Source organism: Porites lutea, chromosome 6 (genome assembly GCF_958299795.1).
Source record: "Porites lutea chromosome 6, jaPorLute2.1, whole genome shotgun sequence".
Taxonomy (NCBI): Eukaryota; Metazoa; Cnidaria; class Anthozoa; order Scleractinia; family Poritidae; genus Porites; species Porites lutea.
Window position 1 is genome coordinate 6,734,487 of NC_133206.1, and position 24,908 is coordinate 6,759,394.

At 39.2% G+C, this 24,908-nt stretch overlaps 1 protein-coding gene across 1 annotated transcript in view; it reads right to left on the minus strand.

The window, feature by feature from the left end:
- LOC140941819 (uncharacterized) overlaps window positions 1-24,908 on the minus strand; it is a 62,070-nt gene that overhangs the window by 36,355 nt on the left and 807 nt on the right. Inside the window, exons 3-12 of the mRNA XM_073390829.1 lie at window positions 17,913-18,071; window positions 17,144-17,479; window positions 14,578-14,846; window positions 7,634-7,787; window positions 6,257-6,579; window positions 5,677-5,776; window positions 4,178-4,804; window positions 3,155-3,526; window positions 1,797-2,516; window positions 599-756 (exon numbers count right to left, since the gene is read on the minus strand). Coding sequence (XP_073246930.1) covers window positions 599-756; window positions 1,797-2,516; window positions 3,155-3,526; window positions 4,178-4,804; window positions 5,677-5,776; window positions 6,257-6,579; window positions 7,634-7,787; window positions 14,578-14,846; window positions 17,144-17,479; window positions 17,913-18,071 — 3,218 coding nt within the window. The remainder of the gene's footprint in view (window positions 1-598; window positions 757-1,796; window positions 2,517-3,154; window positions 3,527-4,177; window positions 4,805-5,676; window positions 5,777-6,256; window positions 6,580-7,633; window positions 7,788-14,577; window positions 14,847-17,143; window positions 17,480-17,912; window positions 18,072-24,908) is intronic.

Sequence of the window (24,908 nt, forward strand, 5' to 3'; positions counted from 1 at the left end):
CAAATAAAATTTTGTTACAAAACTGGCAGCCAATAGTAACATTTGCATCACGATCTCGTTGCACTGGGCGATTTTTCTTACAAACTGCAATTTTCCGTTCCTCACAACACTTTTGCTGCCCTGAGATGATCATGCCTAGCGACAGTTTCTTCTCACAACGTTTCATCAATACTGCATTAGTTTTATAAATATAGGTAGCAATTTAATGTATTGGGTTGACTTCTTTGATCTTTTTTGCCACTTGTATCGAACAGGGCAACGAAGTTCCAAGAGAATTGCATGAAACCTGTTCCTTAGTGCCCTGTTTTGATTCCGGTTTGATGCAGCTAGTATGTCATCCCCCCAGAAATCACTCTTCCTCACCTCAGTCTTTACTAGCTCAGTAGTTGGAGCATCCGACTAGGGTGCGGAAGGTCCTGGGTTCGAATCCCACCTGGATTTTTTCTGCATTCCGGCTCCGTGATTGATTCTTATCTCCGCGGCTTTTTCATTATTATTGGTTACTTACATCAACCAGCAGTGTGGTGTTTTGTAAAGTAAAGATGAACAATGAGGTCTATTTTCAAAACACTTTATCATTAGTCTATTGGAAGAGTACCATGATTTCTAAAGACCCTCCTGTCTCAACATCCATTTCCAGGGCAACAGCTTCTCCTTTACTTTTGCCTTCCGTACCCGCCATCAGATATAACCCGTCAGATGTAATTGGCGAATGTGCTTCCCCAGCTGGTGTGCCTACAGTCAGTACTGCTGCATCTGTGGATTGAAAAACAGGTCCATTAATTGCATAATCAGCAAATTCAGCAGAAGTGCATGAAGGAAAATCATACGACCCCGTTTTAAGACTAATCTCATCTAGGACTGGTTAAGGCTTTGCCCGGCTTAATTTGCGCCTGAAACTATATTTGCACCCAGTAGGCGACTAAATGTTATATTTTTTTGACCTGAAATTCGCCGTGAAATCACGGTGGTGGATTAAGACTGTGAACAAGATAATATGAACAAGTGCTGATAGGTTCTCACTTTGAAGTTTAGGCTAGCTCTATCCCCAGAATCCTTATCTTTGCATGTCCGAAATATAGTTATACTAATTGAATATCATAGTGGGGAAGGACAGGAAGTAGGAGCCTGGGAGAATAGTGTGTGGGAGGGGTACAAGAGGTGGGAAAGGAAAGGGCGAGAGGTAGGAGTTTTAAAAGGATGGAAAGTGGGATAAACAAGGGGAAATTGCATGAGAATGCTTACTATGTCGCAATCGAAAAATAGCTATAGGAAACCAAAAAAGGGCGAGAGTGGGGAATGCAATGTACAAGACGCAGAAGACTTTGACCCGATTTAAATCCCCCTACCACGATACACTTTCTGGCTTATCAATCAAAAGATTCCAATCATCATAATTTGCTCTTTCATTAGAGACCTTAGCGTTCGAGGACAAAAACAACTACGAAAACGAAATTTGATGTAATTTTTTCCGCGTATTGTCAAAAAAAAGACAGCAGGACAATTTTTCACCAAGAAAGTTAGCACCGTTATGTCTCAAGGTTACGCCCTCTCTCGATCGCAAGAAAATAAAACCTCGAACATTTGACAACTTTTTTGTACCACTTCGAGATACTCGCAAAAACTCGTAGTTAGGTCACGACTGCTATCGCGTTTTCCAGCTAAAATGATGCTGGTTTACTTATGCGCAACACTTCGTACTGACAAAATCTCGTCCTCGTCTTAGAATCTAAAGGTCTCTGTTAACAGAAGTTAGTGCAGCAAAGTTGTAGTAATGTTTGGGTGTTAACACTTACCAGGCAGTGAACCACTGACTTGACCTTTTCCGTCCCCAAATTGCACTGAATAATTCACGTTAGAACCATAACGGAACATCACAGAACAACCGGCGGAAACGTTCACAGGAGCACAGGATTGGCAAGAAATATTAAGACCTGTCAATTCAGAAACTACTCTCCTAGTCTTCACAAGAGATTCAACTGTTGATCGATAACCTGTTTTACTATGTTTTACGATTGCTGTTCCTTTGATGTAGTAACTTCCGGGATGCAGAATTGCTATGGTTGCAGGGGAATGCGTGGTGTAATGAGTTGTACCATCCCTGATGTTAATCGTGTAGGACTCAACGGTTTCATTTGCTGGTAACGTCGGCGTCAATGTTATGTTAAAAGCCTTGAAGGTGTACACAGAGGAATCCAAGGACATGTCTAGCCTCCGAGGCCACACCGTAACTGACTTGAAAACAGAAATGTGACTTTTTCCTCCGCATTTAAGATTTCCAGAACCAAAACAGGGCCAAAAGCACATGTCAGCGGCACCTTCAGCCGCTGGGGAAGTGGAGTTAGAACACAAGCACAGCATTCCCCCCTTTACTGCTGCATAATTGTAGTACCAAGTGCCGCACTCGTGCATGCAGAGACCTGGGGTCATGCTGCTTGGCTTGTATCCACCGGGGTTAAAAACAAAAGCTGGCGATGTGTCACCGTCCTTGTAGCAACCCAAGTACTGGTAAGGAACTGTAGTGAAGAAGGATAAACATTCAGGCATTAATAATGATAAACTGAGAGACTAAGATCAACAATTTCTGAAATCACTTTGATCGACTATGGAACGCAAACGCAAAACTGAATAATTGATGGCCGTTAGTTTCCTCCCGTGACGAGGACGGCAACGAAAAAGTCATAAAAGCAACAGGTTTAATAAGCAAAACAAGAACTTTGCACGTGCATTACTCTTTTTGACTTTGTACATTTCTTTGCCGTCACTGCACGACTACGACTTGAAAATGCCTGATTTCACGTTTTATAGAGGACGTACACAAGCGTAATCGCGATGAAGATTAAAAGAACGCGAATTCACTTTTTCAGCGACGTTTTCGCTGCCGTCCTCGTCCTTGGATCGTAAGGTCCCTCCAGTGAGTTGTAATGATTTTCCAAGGAATTTGCTGTGCCGCATTGAAAGCAATATGATTTTATTAGACACTCGAAACACTAGCTGCTCTGCGTTTATAATCAGGCACTGTTGACGGGTAAAAAGTCCTCAAATGTAGTTAATGTTTAAAAGAAATTCTTGGCACAAGGCATAAAAAAGAGTGATTTTAATCAACAGCGAAAAAACCGCCGTTTGAAAATTTATCATGAGCTTGAAACATTACCTTGTTCACAGACGTATCTCGATGTGTACGATGAGCATGAAGTTTTGCTCCAATTTCCACTCGATTCCATAACAACACAATCACCACTTGATGATCCGTTATTCCATTTCTCATAAGAGACCTTCATTCCGTCTCTCCAGTAATATAATTCATCGTTTGGCTCTCGTTCAAGTCCAATCCAAGCATCAATCCAAGCATCCCCTTTTAGCAAGCTACGAACAAAAGCATTTTCCTCTTCTGATGTAATCTTCACCAGATCAGCTGTTTCACTAACGCATGCTTCACGAGCTGCGGAAACTGAGAGGTTTGAAGGCGACACCTTGTAACAGGAACCATCGAAATATTTCCAGCCCACGGGGCAGGAGTCTGGATCTGTGAACACCATAGATAAGAGTGACTGCTCATCAGCTCATGAGAAAAGTGCACTTAGCTAGGCCTTTTATCTCACGTCCCAAGCCTCTGTTTCAAAGCGAGGCTGGAGGCGAACCAATTGTTACAAAAGTAATTCTATTATAATTCACATTTTAACAGGACAGGTTTTTGCACTTAGCCTCGCTTTAACAGTGAGACTTTTTGGGAATCAGTAATGGCCCTTGACCTCATTATTTTTCTCCTTTTTCGCGATAGAATTTTTGACTATGTTGGGAATAAACAGGCACAGCATTTCTTGATCTTAAATGAACACATTGAAATAATCATACGGTGCTTCTTCTAATACGTGAGCTTTTCAAACGCCTTCTTCGTTTCCAGAAAAAAAGATGAAACTATATGACATCCTCATGACAAAGGTTAAACACGTGTTAACTGTTCACAACATATCTCGGTCTGATCGGCTAGCTTTGATCGCGAATTGTCCCCCCTTTTCCCCAACTACGGAGCCCCAAAATCCCAGGCTACCTCTGGCAAAATGATGTTAACTTGTTTTGCATGTTTCGTTATTTTTTTATTATTGACAATCGTAATGTTGCAGTGAGGGTTGATCTGCACAAACCTATTGAAACAAGTTATAAAAAGTGGACTCACCATTGCATACATGAAGTGTTTTCATCCTTTCCTCACTTATTTCCAGTTTCCAAATTGCAACATCTCTGATTGCACCACTGAAATATTTTGGTCGACCAATCGTAAAAGAACCGTTTATCAGAGCTGAAGGCGTGACAGTCTTGCCACTGAAATCATACAACACAGTAGCTGCATTACCGACTATAACAGCAGTCAGGCCATTTGGGTAGCTCCACCCAATGGAAAATGTCTGCCAGGTGTTCCTCTTAAAGGCTCCTTTAACCTCCCACTCCTTGTGTGTGTCCTTAACAGTAAAATACATGGTTTCGTCGACATAAAAGATGCTTACTGTGCCAAGGGATAGCAAATAGCCGGTTCCAGTTCCAGAAATACTGGCTTTGAAGCTTAAAGAAAATCCATTGGGACACTTGGAAGGAATGCTTAAGCAGCTGTCTGAAAGGTCGCTAAGGTCTACCCAGGAAGCAGAGCTGTCGATGGAGAGCGCCAGAGGTGAAAAGTCAGCTTTAGCGGCTGCGCGCTCTGTGATCCATGGACCGTGAATCTTTCCGATTTTGCCGTTGTTTATGTCCTTTACGAAAACAGGCTTGTCCAGTGGCCAGTAGTGAGTCGCATCTTTATAACATTGATCTGTTAAAAGCATGCAATGAGAATGCTATGCAAAAATTGCGAAAATAGTCCCCTTCCCCCACCCCGACTCAATTTTAAAGCGAGAAAACAGCCGACATTTAGCAACGTCCCTGACGGTTTTTCCGCGAAATGATCTCTGAGGAACGAGCGCAAACATTTCATACTGATGAGGTGTTACTACCCAGTTCTGGGTAGTGCTTCTGATTGGTTAGAGCAAATTTTCAACCAATCACAAGCACTACCTATATCAGGGTGTGACACGTCATCAGTATGGAATTTCTGTTGTCGTTCCATTGAACATCTTTTCCCGGAGAAACCGTTGGTGGAGTCCCGAAATGTCGGCTGATTTCGCAGCCTACGTCAATTTATAAGTCCCTTTGGATCAAAGAATTAGAATTTCCCTAATTTCCAATTCCAAAAGAAATAACCTTTCCATAATAGGATCCTCTTTACATGCTTTATATCAAATGATACTTATCTGAGAGTTGCTATAAAATACCAATTTATCGAAATAGTGTACAAGACAAGCCTGGACATGCGCTTTCAAACATAGTCTATATTTTTCAGCTATCATATGAATTAAATTAGAATTTTAATTCTGTTGTTTCTGAAATTTGTGGTCCAATACTTAATTACATGTCTTCGGAAAATTACTCACATAAATTTCCCTCCAGTTATGAGCAAAAGCGATGTTGAGGAAAACAAATTTCCGTCATATAATACGCCAAATCCACCCACCCGCCAAATATAAACTGTGTAACCTTTTCCTGAATTGAACGACAGAAAATCATCATTATCAGTTACCCTGATAAACTGGAAATTTTTAAAACGTATAAGAACGTGACCAGCGATATTAAAAATGAGTTCTTTACCTGTACGTCCACACACATGAATAATTGCCGTTGATGTGGTCGTAGAGAAGAACACGTATTTCACGTTAATTGGATCACTATCTCTCCAAAACAGGTAAAGCTGTTGAAAAAACGATAACATTTGAGACAGTGAATCAATATATGATTCTGAAAAGTATAGTCATCTAGTCTACTTGGGGTATAAATACGTGCTACATGATAATTAAGAGAAAACATCAACTACAGTGAATCCTATACTAAGCGGCTACTTACCGTTACTTCCAATGTGGCCGCCTAAAAGAGGTTCAGCTGCTGAACTTAGCCCCAATATGAAGAAAACCTTAAACCACTGAACTTTTATGTTATGCCATAGTCTACTAAGCGTTTCGAAAATAAGGATAATGATAACGATGATCTTTGACAAGAAAATAACAGAGGTTGAAGGGGCTATGACACGCTAAGACTCAAAGACGTATCATACACGAGGGTATGGCGAGGGTCGTGCGAGGAACGCGTCGCAACAGCCGTATCTCAAATAAGAAATATCGACCAAGTAGTTTCTCTCTTGCAAGAAACTAATCATATACTCTGTAAGACATACCACTTCTCCAGAACCAAACACTACTCTGTCTGTTTCTACTTCAATCCAGAATGACCGCATCTCGTTTTCCTTTAATGGCCCCGTAACGTGCTTCACCAACAAATCAGCAGTAATGTTGCCTTTGATACGTTTTAGTTTGAGCTGGTTATCCTCCGCAGACCCAATGATTATCTCATACCGCGAGCTAGTGACAAGCGATCCACTTGTTAACAGAACGGTAACTTTTCTCTGGGCGTCAATCATGAATTGAAACTTTCGGTTGTGTAGACGGTAATGAGATGATTGGTTGTTGCTGTTTAGGAGGACAGCGTCACAAAGTGACTCTAAAAACAAACAAATTCAAATTCACTTTAGTTTAAATACTCAGGTGATAACAGAGATTCCTTCGCCCTGATTGGTAAAGGATTGTGTCATAAATACTTTATTATCCTCTCCCCTTATGGGGCTTTTCAGATAGGAATAATTTAAATGGAAAAAATATGGTTAAGAATCCTAACTGGCCAGAGGCGATTTTACAAGCTTAGCGGAGAATTTAAACTTTTGACTACCGACTACAAATTCAGCTAGGGGTCAGGGCGAGACGTCCGGGTTACATGAACAGCGCTCGACCACGCTGCCCTAATAGATGAAAAAAGGAACTAAGGCTGATATGAATTTATAAGTTGTTTACTTATAGAAAATGCAAAAGGAATTCTGACAAGAACTTAGAGTAAAACTACGATATAGAGACTGTTAGTAGCACTCCATAGCACACTATTCTGAAAGTAAAACTCGTATACATGGACAATCAATGTAAAAATGTAAATAAAGCGAGAGTATGACCACCGCAGTTGTAATTGCAATTTAAGAAATTTTAAGTCCGAAAAAAGTTTTGGGCTTTTGAACGGGATGCGAACTAATGGCCTCTGCATTAGCACTGCAGTGCTCTACCAAATTAAGTGATCTATGAAGAGCCATACATTGGGAGCAGGCCAATTTTTTGAGTTCATCTTCACCAGCGGAACGAATGAAACTTGGAATGAAGATGAATTCATGTAGATCTGAATTCCCGCAGTTCACATTATCTTCACTCTGTAGTCAAAATCAAGCTGTGTATTACTTTCTTCAAAGATTTCGTGCCGCTCTTCTCAGTATTGATCTTTTAACATTCAAAGATGGTTAAACTGCTAATTCGAGGCAAAGTTTCTCAGAGCCCTAGGAAGCGCACTTTTCACAAACATAGCCGAACACCAACAAGGTCCAACAATGGATCAAAATTTTAATGAAGTTATATACAACATATCTTTCCCTTCAAACATGGAGGATATTTTTACCAATTAACAGAATCGTCTGTTGGCTCCTTTTGTGTTTATCTATTCAGTTTTAAAAATCACTTACTTTGATTACAATATTCATTGTAAACTTCTATTTCTTGGATTCCAACTCCGCCGCTAGCCCCATATAATTTCTTGACTGTAAACTTTATCCATTTTGCCGGGCGAGATAGAAAACTTAACTCTTCAAAATCGGAACTGTTCGCCTTTAGTGTAAACTGAAAAACACAATAAAAGTATCAAAATGACCCTAGTTTTGACCAAAACGTGGTTAATAGCTCCACCTCTGTTTTCACTTCACATATACCACATAGGTTACATATCGATAATGCGTTGGAAGGTGACCTAAAGCCCGTAAATTCAATGGACTGAGAGCGGTAGCTACTGTCACCAAAAATGACGTCCGAGTTTACTCTAAATACTTAGTGTTAAGAGTGAAAATCACACGCACTGTTGTTCTCTTGTTCCATTCAGGCTCTTAACAGAAAGGAAGCATAGTCATAACCTGAGATCAGGCTCTATTTTCGTTTCGCTTTGTAAATAACATTCCGGTGGGCATGGCGAAACGAAAAGAGAGCCCAATTTTAGCGGTAGCCGTTAGAGAGAATGTATGAGAACCACTCAAATTGTGCCTGATCTCAGGTTAGCATAGTCATGAGGCTTTGTGAAGTCTTTTGTTTGTCTTATTATTGTTGTTGTTGCTGTTATTATTATTATTATTATTATTATCTCTTTTATCACAGTCTTTGCTGGTGTTCTTTTTGTGCATTAGCCGGGCGCAAACCATGCACCTACAGCGTGAGTCACTTAAGTCAATCATTCTGTTCATACACTGAGCACCTTTCTGACGATTCGCGCAGATCCCAGCACGCATATCTTTTGAATCTCTGTCATAGTAGCTCTCTCTGATACTTTCTTGATGTTTTCTACCATACCCTTTTTCACCGTACCAAGTGCACCAACAACCACAGGGATCACTACGGTTTTCATATGCCACATTCTCTGTATTTCTAGTTCTAGGTCTTTGTACTTGCTTTTTTTTCAGTTTCCTTCAGTGCGATGTTTCTATCTGATGGAACAGTCATATCAATCAGTTTGCAGGTGGAATTCACTGAATCTTTAACGATGATGTCTGGTCTGTTCGCTGTTATAGTTCTATCAGTATTGACTGGCATGTCCCACATGATGGTGATGTTGTTATCTTTATTGTGCATCACGGTCTCTGGCTCGTGTTCGTACCATTTGTCTGTAATCTCTATATCATGATCTTTACAGATGCTCCAATGGAGATATGCTGCAGCATTATTGTGCCTGGAGATGTACTCTGTTTTGGCTAATACCTCACATCCAGATACAATATGGTCAACTGTCTCTTAATGTTGCGAACACATTCTGCATTTGCTCTCCACTTGCTGGCCACATATTACTTTCTGGTAGTTTCTGGTGTTCATTGCCTGGTCTTGAGCTGCTACAAGTAGTCCCTCCGTTTCTCCTTTCAAATTACTTGACAACCATTTGTTGGTGGTGACGGTGTCTACATGAGGCTTCTCTAGGATCTTTGGATACTAGCCATGCAATACTTTGTTTCTCCACTTTTCTTCTTTCATTGACTTCATCTTGGACTTAAACACGTGTTTCAGTGCTTTAGCATTTTCAGAGGCAGATTTATCTTCTCTGTTCTCAACCTCTGGCATTGTTACTGCCCTTTTGAATTTAGTAGCATTCTTGGATATTGAATTTTTGGCTTTAGATCTTTCATGTTCAAGCCGCTGCTTTGGATATTGCCCTTCTTTGTGCTTCAGATAGTGATCAAGCACTATTGTTGCTGTTTTGAATGCTGTTTCTACATCAATCAGGCCCCTACCTCCATCTTTTCTTGGGATGTACAGTCTTTCCACATCTGCTTTAGGATGTAACATCTTGTGCATGTTCAATAGTTTGTGTGTTTTTGTGTCAATCTTCTTCAGTTCTGAGATTTTCCAGTCAATGATGCCAAAACTGTATTGCACAACTGGGACTGCAAGACTATTGATAGCTTCTATTTTGTTTCTTCCATTGAGCTCAGATCTTAGACATTAATCTTACTCTCCTATTATATTTTTTTCTTATCTTCTCTTTCATTTTGCTATGCTGGATACCATCACTTTCATCTACACCCAGGTATTTGTATACTCCTTCCTGGTCCAACTCTTGTATTTCTGTGTCATCATCTATTACTATGTTTCCAGTTGAGGCCAGTTTACCTTTCTTGAAACTGGCTTTGGCACATTTCTCAAGTCCAAGTTCCATACCAATATCATCATTGAATTGTTTCATTATTTTCAGTTCTCCAACTTGTTCTTGCTCGTTCTTGCTATGCAATTTTAGATCATCCATATAAAACAGATTGCTGATTGGAGCACTTGTGTTTAAGATCTTGTAACCATACCCAGATGTAGCCAGCTCTGATGTTAAAGGCACAAGGGTTAGACAAAATAGCAGAGGTGGGAATGAATCTCCTTGAAAGATCCCTCTTTTGATCTTGATCTGATCTGTTGTGATGCATCCATCATTGTAAGATAGCTTCATCGTAGTTTTCCAGTTGCTCATTGAGGTTCTCGTGATCTTCATTAGTTTTTCATTAAACCTGTACATCTGTAAGGTCTTCAGTATCCAACTGTGAGGAACACTATCATAGGCTTTTCTGTAGTCTATCCAAGTCATACTCAGGTTCTTTTTCTTCTTTTTGCAGTCTTGTATGATCATTTTATTTATTAGGAGCTGATCTTTGCATCCATATGAACCCCTGACACAACCTCTCTGTCCTTCCGGCAATATATCATTCTTCGTGATGTGGGTGTAGCTTCTTTCGGTTAAAATCGATGTGAGCACCTTGTAGGATGTTGATAAACAGGCAATTGGCCTATGGTTTTAGGAGTTCTCTGTGTCTTTGTTCTTTGGTAATAAATATGTTTGTGCTGTAGTGAACCAATCAGGCAGATTTTCTGGGCGTTCTATTGCTTGGTTATATGCATTCAGTAGGTGTTGGTGTAGTGCTATGAGGTGCTTTAGCCAGAAGTTAGGAACTGCATCAGGGCCGGGTGACTTCCACTTGCTTGCTTTCTTTAAAACAGTCTGCAACTCATCTTGGCTTATGTCCTCCCATGGTTGGCATTCTGTATCAGCATATTTCTGCTCCTCCCTCTTTATCCACTCTGCTGAATGGTTGTGCTCTCTTTCGTTCTCCAAGATGTTACGCCAAAATGTTTCTGTTGCTTCTTTCTTAGGTGGTTTTTCAACTGATAACATCTGCAAACACCTGGTTTTGACTGAATTGTTTACTTCTTTTTACATATCTCCTGATTCTTTGGGCTTTTGCTTGAATTTTCATTTTAAGGGATTCCCTTACTGTTTGCAGTTCTTGATTTGTTGTTATTTTGTATTTCTTTTTAATTCTTTGCTTTTTCGTGGAGATCTTTTGGTTTTCACCTTTCTGTGCCTTGTCCGTTAGTACCGACAGATCAGCTCTCATGCTTTTAATCTGATTCGCTATTCTTGTCCTCCATTTTGGTTGTTGCCGTTTATTGTTCTTTGTCTTTGGGAGTTTTGGCGTTTTACCCATCTTTTCAAATATCACATACGCAGTGACATATTGTAACAAATTGATGTTATTGAGGTTGGGTGCCTCTTCTGCTTTTACCAATTGAATTGCTTGGTTTGCTTGTTTGATCAACAGCTCAGCTTTTCTGTTCATTGATATCTAGGGTAGAGGGGGCCTCTCTGCCATCCTGATGTTTTCCCATTCAGCTATTGCCCTCTTAATTTCTTTAACTAGGTCTTCAATCTCAGATGGATTTTGTGATGGTTTTACCTCATCTTCATTTGAGTCCTCATAACAATTGTTGGCATCTTCTACAAACACATCATCCACTACACTATCTGTTTGGTTGTTTTGTTCATTCAATTCATTTTCAATCCGTTGCTTGATGTTATCTAGTTAAATTTCTGTTAGTTTGTGTTGTTTTTCAATATATCTACGTTGGTTAATCAGTGCACTGGCTGTTAGATTGGGCCTTTCATTTGGGTTTCCTTCCCTCCATATTCTGAATGTATCTTTTGTTACACCTTCACTGGGGTCTGCCTTTGCCTTGAAATAGCAGAACATGACTTCAATGTAATCCTCTCGTGTCCATTTGTGTCTGGTGTTTCTTCTATCTGTGTTGGTACCTGCCCGTTCTGGTGTGGAAGGACCCTGTTGAGAGAGACTCAGAGATGGGTTGGCCGCCACTGCAGGTTGAGAGGGTAGATCAGTAGACACCTTTTCGACCTCACCCTGACCATTCACTGAGGGACGCGCTCCTCGCGCTCCTTGTTGACCCGCGCGACGAGCGATGCGGTATGAATTCCTTACATTTCTACAGCTCATATTGGTGAAGATGCTATTTGAGCCATAGCTGGAGAGAGCGCCATGAAGTCTTTCTTATGTTTTAAATATTGAAATATTAAGAATATCATAGCCGGCTCTTGTAAAATATTAAAACGTTAAATAAAAAATAGAGATGTTTCCGTTTGTCCTAAAATTTTGTCCACCATTCTATTTAGCTTAAGATATATGGCAAAATCATAATAAAAGTTTCCATAAAAGTTTCAATAAAATTTTTTTTTCTAAAACAGAGCACTTTAGCAAGAATCCTCTTGAGCAAGAATTTGAAACTGCGCGCAATGTTTAATGTACTCGATATGACTGATCTCTGCATTCTTTGTAAGATGGTGGCACTCTTCTCTCCAACAAGTTCCTTTACTGCTTGACCATTGAGACACTTCTGAAATAAGTTCAAGGTCCTTCAGCAACTCAAAGAAGAGGATTTAACAGCTGCGTTATGCCTCGCGAGATACTTAGTCTGAGAGAGTGTCCCACACCCCGCCAAAACGTGCGACACATTTTCAGGCAATTTACCACACATTCGGCACATGACATGTGAAGTTCCACTCCCTTTTCCAGTTTGCCTTTGGTGGTATAACTTGGTTGGAAACATCTGTTGGTACAATTCCTGCGTGGCTGCTGCTATTATCAAGGGCCGAGCCAGTTTCCCTTTCCATTTCTCTTCTCCCAGTGTGTCACAAAAAGTTTTCTATTGTGCCTTGGCAAGAGTGGTCTTTTAAGTTTTTTTCCTCCTATTTCGTCACCATCCTTCGTAGTAGCCCTTGGATTAGGATGCTGTAAAGTCAGAGTTAAGTGTAGCTCTGAGGCACACTTTTCAGCATCTTTGATGATTGACTGACACCCGGTCTGCACTGCGTTCTCTTCAAACTTCCTCACGGCGCTCATGGTCGTATCTGAGTTCTCAAATAATTTTACAGCCGGTTTGATCTTAGTGCTTTTATACTCCGCTTAACACATGATCTACGGCCTCTTCTACCGTTCTTTCTTGAATTGTAGAGTTGTACTATCGATCCCAGGGGGTGATTCCCATTATTGTCCACGATAATTTTACGCCCTTCTTTATCCAGCTGCTGTAAGTCGGCAAGTGGCCATGTCTGGGTCCACATGAATACGTTAAAACTGGTAAAACATACTGTTTCGACGCAGCCACTCTGTGGTAGTCTGTCAGAGGGATAGACCAGATAATAGATAACCTTTGCAAGTACACCTTCGCTGCATTTTGAGGAACAATTCTGTCTTCCTGTTTCACAGTTTCCAATACTCCCAGAAACGTGTAAGAGCACCCTTCTTCCAAACTACTCATTGCTTTAGCATTGTCAATCTCCAAGTTCTCCGCCCTTGAATCAAACACTCTATGTTCACATGTTCAATCGCGCACTTCTTCTCGTTCCACTTTAAACCTACACATTCCATGTCATCCTTAACAGATCTTAGAACTCTCCGTTGCTTACTTTCCGACGCTGCAGATACCTTCAAATCATCGATGTACAACAGATCTGTTATCTTCGGACTGATCGGTTTGGACAACTTATACCCTTCGGTTGCCTTGAGCTTCTAAGCTATAGGATTTAGGCATAAGCTGAGGAGACTTGGATAAAGCGTATCATCTCGATGAAAGTTATCATTTCTGACGTTTCCATCCCTTGCTTCGTCTTAACCACAATTCTAGTGTTCCACCTATTACTCAATTGCCGTATTGCTACGCCTAACCACCGATGGAATCGATCAAGCTCAAACACCTCTCCTAACCATCTGTGACCTACCGTGTCAAAGGCCTTTCTAACATCTACCTAGGCCATACTGAGATTCCGCTTTCTCCAATGACCGTCTTGACACACCATTCGGTCAATAAGGAGGTTGTCAAAAGTTCCACTGCATTTCTCTCTCGCACCTCGCTGCTCTCGCTCCATCAAGCCATACTTCTTAAGGTGATGATTCATTGATTTTAAACCACTTGTAGATGGTGTTTAAGCAGGTAATCGAGCGCTGATTTTCGCTGGAAAATTGACCTGGCTTCGGAATTAATAATGTCTTACCGCCCGTAAACCACCAAGGAATGTCTTGGGGTTTGTTTGTTTTTATAATAATAATAATAATAATAATAATAATAATAATAATAATAATATTAACATTATTATTATGATAATCATTATTACCATTATTATCATTATTACTATTATCATTATTATTTATTATTTTGCATTTGGACCACTGCTTCTGACTATCGTGGGTTGGTCGTACAGTGCTGAACTCCAATATTCTTTTTAAGGAAGCCGAGCAGAGGAAGGACAGTCATTGAGTGCCTTCTTTACAATTCAATAAATTATTTTGTTTTAAAATACGATTCGGTTAAATAAAATTTAAAGTTGAGCCAAAACTTTGTTCACGTTGCCTCATTTTATTCAGGCAAATTTCATATTTCGACAACTGAGCTAGCAGTAACGTCACTTATTCATAGAGACGGATTTTAACCTTCCAATAAGACTTTGAATATTTCAAATGTCACGAAAAATGTCTAGATTGTCTTAATCCGAGAAAAGCAAAACTCAAAAGGTTACCACTGAAAATAGTCAGGATTTACTAACCTTCTCGTGTGAGCAGTCACTGAACTCCAGCAAAATCTCTTGAATCTGCTGCCCCGTAGTCACACTTTGCTGAATTCGCAGCTTGTTTACAGTAAAGCTGGTATGAAATCCAATTTTTAAGTAGGAATTGATAACGCCGCTTGATGAAGATTCCCAGCCCGTAGTAGAATTGCCGTCAGTAGCATATCTACAGTCACCATTACTTGAATTCATACAGCTGCCACCGTACTTTTGCGAAGCTACGTTGAATGGACTGCAAGCTGTGGAAGCTACAAAAATAAAAGAAACTATAGTCAAGAAAGAAATTAGGGTAGAAAAGGCATACATATAAACCAGTTAGTTCTCTTATTATGGGCTCAGAGACACCTTGTTGAGGTGGTGGAATATCTGGTATTTGTTTGGTAATTGATGATCTTCGTTTTTTTAACTTTCAACAACCCAAAAATCCAATGTTTTTCAGTTTTTCTAAATTTTAAACATTCGCGTCCCCATTTTTATTAATTAGAAAACATTCAAAAACTCATCTAAAAATTTTCAAACATCTATATAACCAATTAAACTACCGTCCTTATGGACCCATTTTTTTACTGATCGATATCTCAATAATATAATGATACTAATTTATAAAAGCTGAAAATACCAGTGAGGATAAATTTACAGAGCTTGAAAATATTAATACGTGTAGAAGAAATAAAAGTTAAACTCTAAAACTCTAAAATATTATAAAGGAAATAAAGGGAGATGTAAAGAATTGACCATAAGAGGACACAGAAAAATATCTGAGCCCCAGATGGGACTCGAACCGACGACCCTACGTGTTCTAGATCGGATGCTCTAACCTCGGAGCTACTGAGGACTGGTTGGCGAGCAAGGGTCATTTTTTGTGGGTTGGACTTGCGAACCGCATCTCGCAGTCACACAGTCCAACACAAGCAACACATTTAGGCTTAACTGTATCACACAGTCACATTAATAGTAAGAAATGTCTCACCCATGAAGGAGCCTCCAACCAACCAACCTATGCCACTGATATTAATATTATAAAGGAAATAAAGGGAGATGTAAAGAATCGACCATAAGAGGACACAGAAAAAAATTTGAGCCCCAGATGGGATTCGAGCCCACCCTTGCCTGCGTGCAGACGTCTCCTATTTCCTTTGTTGCACGCGGAAAAGGGACGTCTGCGTAACGCCGTCGCTAATCGTGTTCCAGCGTCCCGCTGGGTTCCCAAGATCTTGGGAACATGCTGTGATAGGCTGACACACAGTTCGCATTGTTTGACTTAACGCTAATTGGTTGTTATTGAATCTGGTCTGATAATGTATGCGGTGATTTATGTAATCGGGGTTTTCCAGCCAAAACAAATCAAAACATGTGCCATTGTGTGCAGACCGTTCGAAATCTTGTGCGAGGTCCCGGAAAATTTAACGTGTGCGAGGAAATTATTTCTTTACAATTTAGATCAATTTACTGTGCATGACACATCACATCACATTTGTAAAAAGTGTCTGAGAAAACTACAAAAGCGGCGTGGACTTCGCACTAGGAAGGCATTTCGGAGAAAGCCAGCCAAAGAAAGTAAAATCTTTATTTAGCCGTAACAAACAGAGGCCATAGAAAATTTAAACACTTTACAACTGCATCTGAAATCAAATCCTATCAGGAACACCCACAGAAGCATAAACCACAGGAAATGATTACTCAGTATGCATGTAACAAACCTGCTTCATGACCTCTAAATGTAAGACTTAGTGCGACAAAAAGGAGATTTACTCAGTCAAAGTTTAGAATGCTACATGCACTGTGTAGTGCTAGTAATCTTCGCGCGAGAGAGAAAAGAAGAAAAACCTCTGTTTAAGCAGACTCTCAAGGTCACGTTTCGCATTATCACGAGCTTATGATGTTATGTTTGGCCTGTCAACTCTTATTTCCAACCGGATATTATTTCACAATTTATGCGAAATAGAATACCCTGCCAGCGGGACGCTGGAACACGATTAGCGACGGCGTTACGCAGACGTCCCTTTTCCGCGTGCAACAAAGGAAATAGGAGACGTCTGCACGCAGGCAAAGCTCACCCTTTCTCGCCAACGAGTCCTCAGTAGCTCAGAGGTTAGAGCATCCGATCTAGAACGCGGAGGGTCGTGGGTTCGAATCCCATCTGGGGCTCAGATTTTTTTCTGTGTCCTCTTATGGTCGATTCGTTATATCTCCCTTTATTTCCTTTATAAAACTCTAAAAAAAAACCAAGATAAATTGACAGTGAGGAAAAGATTTTTGTTTTCATTTTTTCAAATAGCTAATGAAGGCCACTTTCGAATGCAGAGATCAAAATATTCCATAGCCTTGGCACACCAGTGCCGAACGCCCCGGCGGTCTCCATAAGTCTTCAGAGGCACAGTAAGCAGTTCTTGGACACTGGAACGTAATGATCGAGAGAACTATGGACGACTCAAATCATGGCAAGATTTGGAAGAAAAAGGGCAGAAATAACACAAAAAAGGCTTTTAACTAGTATCCTTTGTTAAAACAATAAAATTAGGTAGATAAAAAGGTCGAAACTAACCTGATGGCACGTAAGAACAATTGATAGGGATAAGTGCTGCAATTGTGGTGGAACGTGCACTGTCATTATTATGCGCTTCATTTTTCCAATCCACGGCGTTTTTTCCTTTGTATCCAATGGAAGTGAAGGAACTGTTGGCGCCAAGAGTGGAAATTGACTGTATTCCCACCTCTTTCAGTTGGCTAGTGGGGAGACTTCGACCGCTTACTAAACCAGACTCTTGTATTGCAATCAACACTACTGTATCCTGGGGCAGACCACTTACAAAGGTACCTAACTCATCGCATTTAGCCTGGCTGGCAGCACAATCGAATGCAGCTGAAGTTAGAAACCGACCTGCATTGGAGAAGACATGAGAGATGTCAAGACTACTGATCACTTTTTACTTTATTACCTAGTGGATATCTTTAGCTTAGGTTTCGCTGTCAAATGAATAAATGAGCAAAAGATGTAAATATTGCTATTTCGCGAGCGTCAGAGAGAGACAAAATATTGAATCCCTGAAAGGATTCGAACTCATAATTCCCAAACAGTGACAGCCGTAGCTTTCTATCCACTCATGATCTACAGGAAGACTCACAAGCCTGAGGTAAAGAAAATGTATTCTAGTATGCGACAGTTTCTAAGCATATTATTACGCCCTTTTAAGAACGGGCCTAAAGGATACGCCGTTGGGAGAATTCCAGCCTTTAAGGCCCCGGAATCATTCTGTAATTCAAATGCTGTTTTCCTGTGTTCTATTTGCAATATTCTTTGATTATCGATTTACCTGAAAGATGGTCAAAAACAGCTACATTGAAACCCTTAGTCTTTGGTGCGTAGTTTTTCCCATTAACTGTGATGTAAGCTAAGCCGTTCGTGGAGGGAGTTTTTCCGGGATCATTGGTCGCTTCGGATGTTAGGCTGACATTTAGGAGCTTGATCACATCTGTTAAAACAGAAACAGATATCGTTCAACTACATAAAATCTGAACTATGCGGGATATTATTTAACACAGTTTCAGGGGGGAAATTGTTGAGGTATCTTAGGCCTAGGCAAAGCATTCAAACTTTTTTGATGAGACGAATCAAACTTAGTGAGTTAAGTTCAAGAAAAGTTCTTCGTCTGGCTCAGTTGAGTAAGTCTAAATGAGTTTGGAGCGTCCAACACGTTCTATCCATCTGTATCAGACTAATACTCAACGTCTGAAAATCGTCTCCGGGACAAACGTCAATCTTCACATGCGACAAACTTAACTAATAAATTAAAAATTTGTATGATAATGTATATTTAGCCTCTTTCGGGAGAATTTATTAAAATTTCTTTTTGATCAGATTCAGTTGATTGGTTCGACGCGTCTCAAGATTGAAGAAGATTTAAATTTAAGTTTACTCTGAGTTAGGTCGACCCAAATTAAAGTTTAGTTCGTGTCTTGAAAAGTTCGACGTTTGGCCTGCAGGGGCACCCAACGACCGTTTTCTATAAAATATTTCTTCGGAGAGGCATACTTGGCATACTTGTCAATTTGCTAAGACTCATTACAAGTATTTCCATAAACCGTTTAGGTGCACGTGTGAAAAAATACACTCAGGTTGAAAGTAATTATTGAGGACACTACTTTTATGCCTCCTACAGGAGAAGGGAGGCAGCGCCATTTTACGAGCCACGCGAAGGTATAGCCGTTTGCAGGACAAACTTGAGGTAGCGCTTCATTTCTCAGTTACTTTAGAACCCTAAGTGTTGGTTCAGCTCAGGGAATCGAACGCACGACCTCCCTCTCTGCAGTCAAGCGCGCGCTCTACCTATCTGAGCTAATCCTGTTGTGGTTTTAGTTAGAAGTAGTCAACAATTGAAAAATAATTATTAGTTATCAATAGATACAGCTGAAAACGATGAAAGCACGACTTGTTACAGACATTTCACACATTTCATTTCATTTTATGAATAAACGTCAAGACCAGTTAAGATAAGGAGTAAAAATACGTCCAAAATTCTCCTGCGAAGAATGTCGTTGCTTCGAGTGAATGTTTACATCTGGTGAACTACCATACGCGGACATATGCATCTCTCTATACATCAAGCAACAACGTACGTCAATACTAATATAAGCCCCATGACCATTTGCAAATGGTTGGAAGAAGTTACTTTTTTCTGACTCCTTAGGCTAACACCTAACAAATACAATCCTAAGTTTATCCATTTCAGCGATTTAAAGAAAAAGCAGAAAGCATTGAATTCTTGAGCTGAAAGCAAAATGACGGGCGCTTTCCATTTCGGTAATAAAAGAAACTGAGAAAGAAGTTTCCAAGGAAAAATTTCATTAGCTATCTACTTTTGGGAAAATGTGGAAATCATTCTACTGAGGAAGTCGAATACAAAAAACGAAAAGTTTCCAGAAAATGCATTGGACACGTTTATGTGTACTCAGCGCGTTTCTCCTTTTTTCTCTCAAACGTTTGGAAAAAGCAATTTTAAAAAACGTTCTATTCACTACTTAGAATTTTTGGATTACTAAATTGCATTTCTTTTGTCGTTGGTGCTGGAAATCGCCCTCCCTCTCTGCAGTCAAGTGCGCGCTCTACCTATCTGAGCTAATCCTGTTGTGGTTTTAGTTAGAAGTAGTCAACAATTGAAAAATAACTGTTAGTTATCAATAGATACAGCCGAAAACGATAAAAGCACAACTTGTTACAGACGTTTCACACATTTCATTTCATTTTATGAATGAACTTCAAGACCAGTTAAGATAAGGAATAAAAATACGGTCCAAAATTATCCGGCGAAGAATGTCGTTGCTTCGAGTGAATGTTTACATCTGGTGAACTACCATACGCGGACATATTCATCTCTCTATACATCAAGCAACAACGTACGTCAATACTAATATAAGCCCCATGACCATTTGCAAATGGTTGGAAGAAGTTTCTTTTTTCTGACTCCTTAGGCTAACACCTAACAAACACAATCCTAAGTTTATCCCTTTCAGCGATTTAAAGAAAAAGCAGAAAGCATTGAATTCTTGAGCTGAAAGCAAAATGACGGGCGCTTTCCATTTCGGTAATAAAAGAAACTGAGAAAGAAGTTTCCAAGGAAAAATTTCATTAGCTATCTACTTTTGGGAAAATGTGGAAATCATTCTACTGAGGAAGTCGAATACAAAAAACGAAAAGTTTCCAGAAAATGCATTGGACACGTTTATGTGTATTCAGCCTGTTTCTTCGTTTTTCTCTCAAACGTTTGGAAAAAGCAATTTTAAAAAACGTTCTATTCACTACTTAGAATTTTTGGATTACTAAATTGCATTTCTTTTGTCGTTGGTGCTGGAAATCGCCCAATACTCTAAACATGCGGCACGATTTCCCAACATCTCTTTACCATTCTCTGTGCAACTAACACTTGATAGCGTTTATGGAATACATTACCTCAAAATTTCTCTATAAAAAGGTTTATTTTTTAATCTTTCAACCAGGTGTGAAAGTCAACTTTCAGCTCATTTACTGTACATTTTAATCATTTTCAGAGCAGTATTCCAAAAAACGTCGATAGAAGATAATCAACAATGGTATCCATAGTATTTCACTGCTCTAACAACATTTTAGATAAAAAAAAATATATGTAAAGGGGTCTATTAACCGTTACGACGATACAAATAAGTAAAGAACACAGGCCGAAAAAGTTCAACTCATTGCACTCGCACTCGCTCGCTATTATTCAGTTTGTCTCCACTTTTCACACACACACACGCACATATCTGATAGATAAAAACGCTAAAGATTTCACTGCAGTGTGTTCGTTTCGACTCCTTGGTGTCAGTTAAACATTCTGTAAGGAACTTATTAACCCCTTGGCTACAGATCGAGTCATTTCTGGTCGATATGGAGCAATGCTGATTATCTTTTTCTGCACCGACTTAGTTTTCAGTTAATAAGCAATCAAGTTAGTATAAATAACGAATTCAGGAAGAACAGGTCTTTGCACAGATAACTCATTTTGCAAATTCTGACCAATACTGCCAGAGTTACCCAAAACCCATACAAACATTTTGGTTGAAAGCCCACTGCCAGTTTTGCTATTCACCTACTACTCTGAATATCCAGATAAAATGTCCCCTTACATCTAATAAGAAAGAAAAAATATTCAAAGAAATGTCGAAAATCTCATTTTTAGCCATTTCTATGCTAATTGGCGAAAACCAGTCCAGAAAGTAGAGGCTGGTATAAAATGGATTTTATGCTTCTAAAATTCCGTATCCCAGTGCATGGTAATGCAAATTTTTCAGCGTTAATTAGCTATTCCCCAACAGGTGCATCAGTCGTTGTTAAGTGGGACGTGTAAACAGGAGATTTTGACGCAATTTATCAGCAAACAATAGGACAGAGTCCTTTTCATTTACGCACCTATACAGCATTTTTTAATTTATAATTTTCAGCAAGTTTTTGTAATTCTTCAAAAATTACCTAAAATCGCTTTTCTTAAGAAAAACGAGGAGTGAGGAGAATTTCGATTTACGGCTCGCCTGAATAACTAATTGATTTCAAATTAAACTGAAAAAGAAGAGTCTTCATAAACCAGAGGGCCCAAAACAATGAACCTAATAAACCAAGAAAAAAATTTTTTTATCGACTTAAATCTTCTCGTAGCTATTACACTGAAGCAGCAAATCAAGAAATATGGTAAAAGAGAAACGTTGTCTGGATATGTTATTTTGAAAAACCCTAGAATCTTTTTGTCGTTGTTTTATAGGACACATTGGAGATTGAATGGAAATATATGAAATGACTGATATTTCGAGTCTTGGAACTTCCTGCTTATACAATTAAGAGAGGGGTGTCATATACCAACGCAAATTTGACAAGTTAAGATGTTAATATTAAGATTGACCAATATGCGGGTGATTTGGTAACTAAGGACAATTCTAAGACAAACATCCCCAATACAAACTTATAGAGAGAATTTAATAAAATCACTCGGTAGATGAAAGAATGAATATAAGCTGACAAGTTTTCAACCATCAATTTCCCAACCAAGTCATCTTTAGTTACCTATGAATGTGATCACATGTTGAAAATTGATATTATACGGTATGCTTCTATTTAAAAGGTTTCCCTCCGGCACCTAAAGGCACATTTTTGAATTTATTTCGTTTACTTTAGAACAGGTTATGTTTACATTTTGCAGAGGCAGTATCATTTCCGATGAATTTGTATGCAGCTTTAGTATCATTTGCATGACATAGCTTGTAATTCAGATACTAGACAGGTGGTATAACAGACCTGGTTCCTGAATAGACTAATTTCATTTGGGATAGAGTTTATAATACTGGCACAAATTCCCTCCACGGGTGCGAGTAAAGCTTTTTGTTTTAATTCCGACGTAGAGTTGCTGTTAGGGTTTACTGTGAAGGCAATGACTCAAAACTTTTCTCCTTTCTAGCTGAAAATATTAAAAATGTAGAAGCGTCTCTCGCGCCGTTCTATCTTGTAAACGTATCTCAGCGAATTTTCAAGATAATCCTTCGATAAGGGTCTTATCTTGCGCTTACACCCACTAATGCATTAATATATCTAGACACGGTAAATATGTTAAGTTTTCGAGTAGGTGCTAAGATATCCCAAGTATACGTAAGTGACCTTTTTTTTCACTATTCGTTTCCCTGGTGAACTGAAATGCTGTCAAGATAGTTATGGCAGCTCGCAGTTGGAACACCTAACATGTTTTTTCTCTGAAATGAAATGTAAATTACGGTTGTACAAATGGATGCGGAAAAATATTAAGAACTTCTCGATTTAGAACTACGTTTACGTAATTTTTTGAACAATCTTTACCTCGAGAGAACGCGTGCTAAGAATCCAGTGGCAAAATTCGCTGAATTTAGACAATTTGCTCCCTGTGCGCTCCATCTTTTCTTCCTTTAAGTGTAGTTAATTCGACATGATTAAGATATAATTCGAAATCTGCGGTCCTGTCTTAACGGCTATGAGGTGCAAATGGAGTCGGGAATGACCCACTGATTACCATGAATACCAGTTGAGTAGCGAATCATGAATTTAAGCAAAAGTAGAATCTTGCACATTGGGCCGACGAACGAATACCCTTAGATCGGGTAAAAACACCGATAGCTGCAATTACAAAATACTCCTCATCTAGCAAATAACGGCAGTAAAGTCAAACACTTTATGGAATGCCAAACTGCAACTTTAAGAGGGAAATCTGCCATGATATCGTTTTTTTTAAAATTTGTTTTCAAATTTAATCTTGCCGAGGAATATGGAAGGAACATCACCTTGAAATAAAACGTGAAAATAATTATAGGTATTCGTTAGTCCAAGGTTTTTAATTATCGATACGCGATTGATATTCTTCAGTGATTCTCCACACTTCGAAAACTGACCAAATTTTCAAAAACAATGTTCAATTTTTACATCAAAGAGCTTTCGAGCAGTTTATTTTGATGATAATATTATATATGCAAGTAAACAATTTCCCTTACTTATGTTTGGTTTGTTCTTAACGTGAACTCTTAATTTTTATTTGTTAACCAGTTATGGCCGAATAGAAATTATTACAATAGAGAGATTAAGATTCACGTTTACGCCAAACGGCAAACGTGAATTTGTACCATGTGACCAAGTTTTCCGCTTATTTTTCATTTACTGGTTACTGCTACTACACAAAAATAAATACTTCTTATTAGCCGAGTTTTCGGTCCGTACTGTAAATTACGGATCCTCGTTTTTTTCCATTAATCGATGGAAAAAAACGAGGATCCGTAATTTACAGTACGGACCGAAAAAACGAGGCTAATAAGATGTTTATTATATGGCTTCTTCCTGTTTGGGGGACCGGAAACAAGTGCAAGACGCACGAAATGACAGTCATTTGACAGGTGTCAAAAAAGAAAGTTTTTATTGGCGCACGAAACAAAACTAAGAGCACTGTAAGTTTTAGCTCTTTAATGTAACGCTGGAGTATTTTGGAAACCTGACACTGTGTCTGTCTAGAAGTCGTTTCCATCTTTGCTCCGTTTGTCCTTGGGAAAAAAACACTGCAAAAGGCAAAGAAGCTTTTCAAGGTAAGTTTGCTGTCATTGTCGAAGGATTCGCTCGTTAATTGTTTTTGGGAAAACCTCTCTTTCTGCCAGTTCATTCTCGTCTTCAATTGTGATCTGCGTTGACATTTTCAAACACTGACTAGAATTCTCTTCCTCGGTAAGGTTATGATTCAGTTTCTACAACAGCTTCGTTCTCATTAAAACAAAGCTAGGTTAAAATTTGGAAAGGCAAAGTCAACATCCCAGTCCTTAGGGTTTTTAGACATATTTCAAAGTTTATTCCGTGGAAACTAAGGGCACTGTAAGTATTCACTCGTTAATGTGACGCTGGAATCTTTTGAAAACTGGACATTATTGTGTCTGGCTCGAACTCGCTTCTATCTTTCTCTCGTTGGTCTTTGAAAAAACACTGCAAACGGCAAAAAAGCTTGTCAAGGTGATCAAGTGCAGGTATGTTTGTTATCATATTTGTTGAAGGAATTACTTATTTTCTCTAAGGCAAAACATCTCGAATCTCTGCTAGTCGATTTTCGTCTTCTTAACTGTGTACTAGGATAAAATTTTCAAACACTGACTAGAATCCTCTTCGATAAGATTACGAGTTAGTTTCTTCATCGCCTTCGTTCACAAATAAACACAGTTTAAAATGTTGAAGGCCAAAGTCAACATCCACGTCCTCAAGGTTGACAGGCGTCTTATAACTTTATTTAAATATTTTTTTCGAGGTAAAGAGA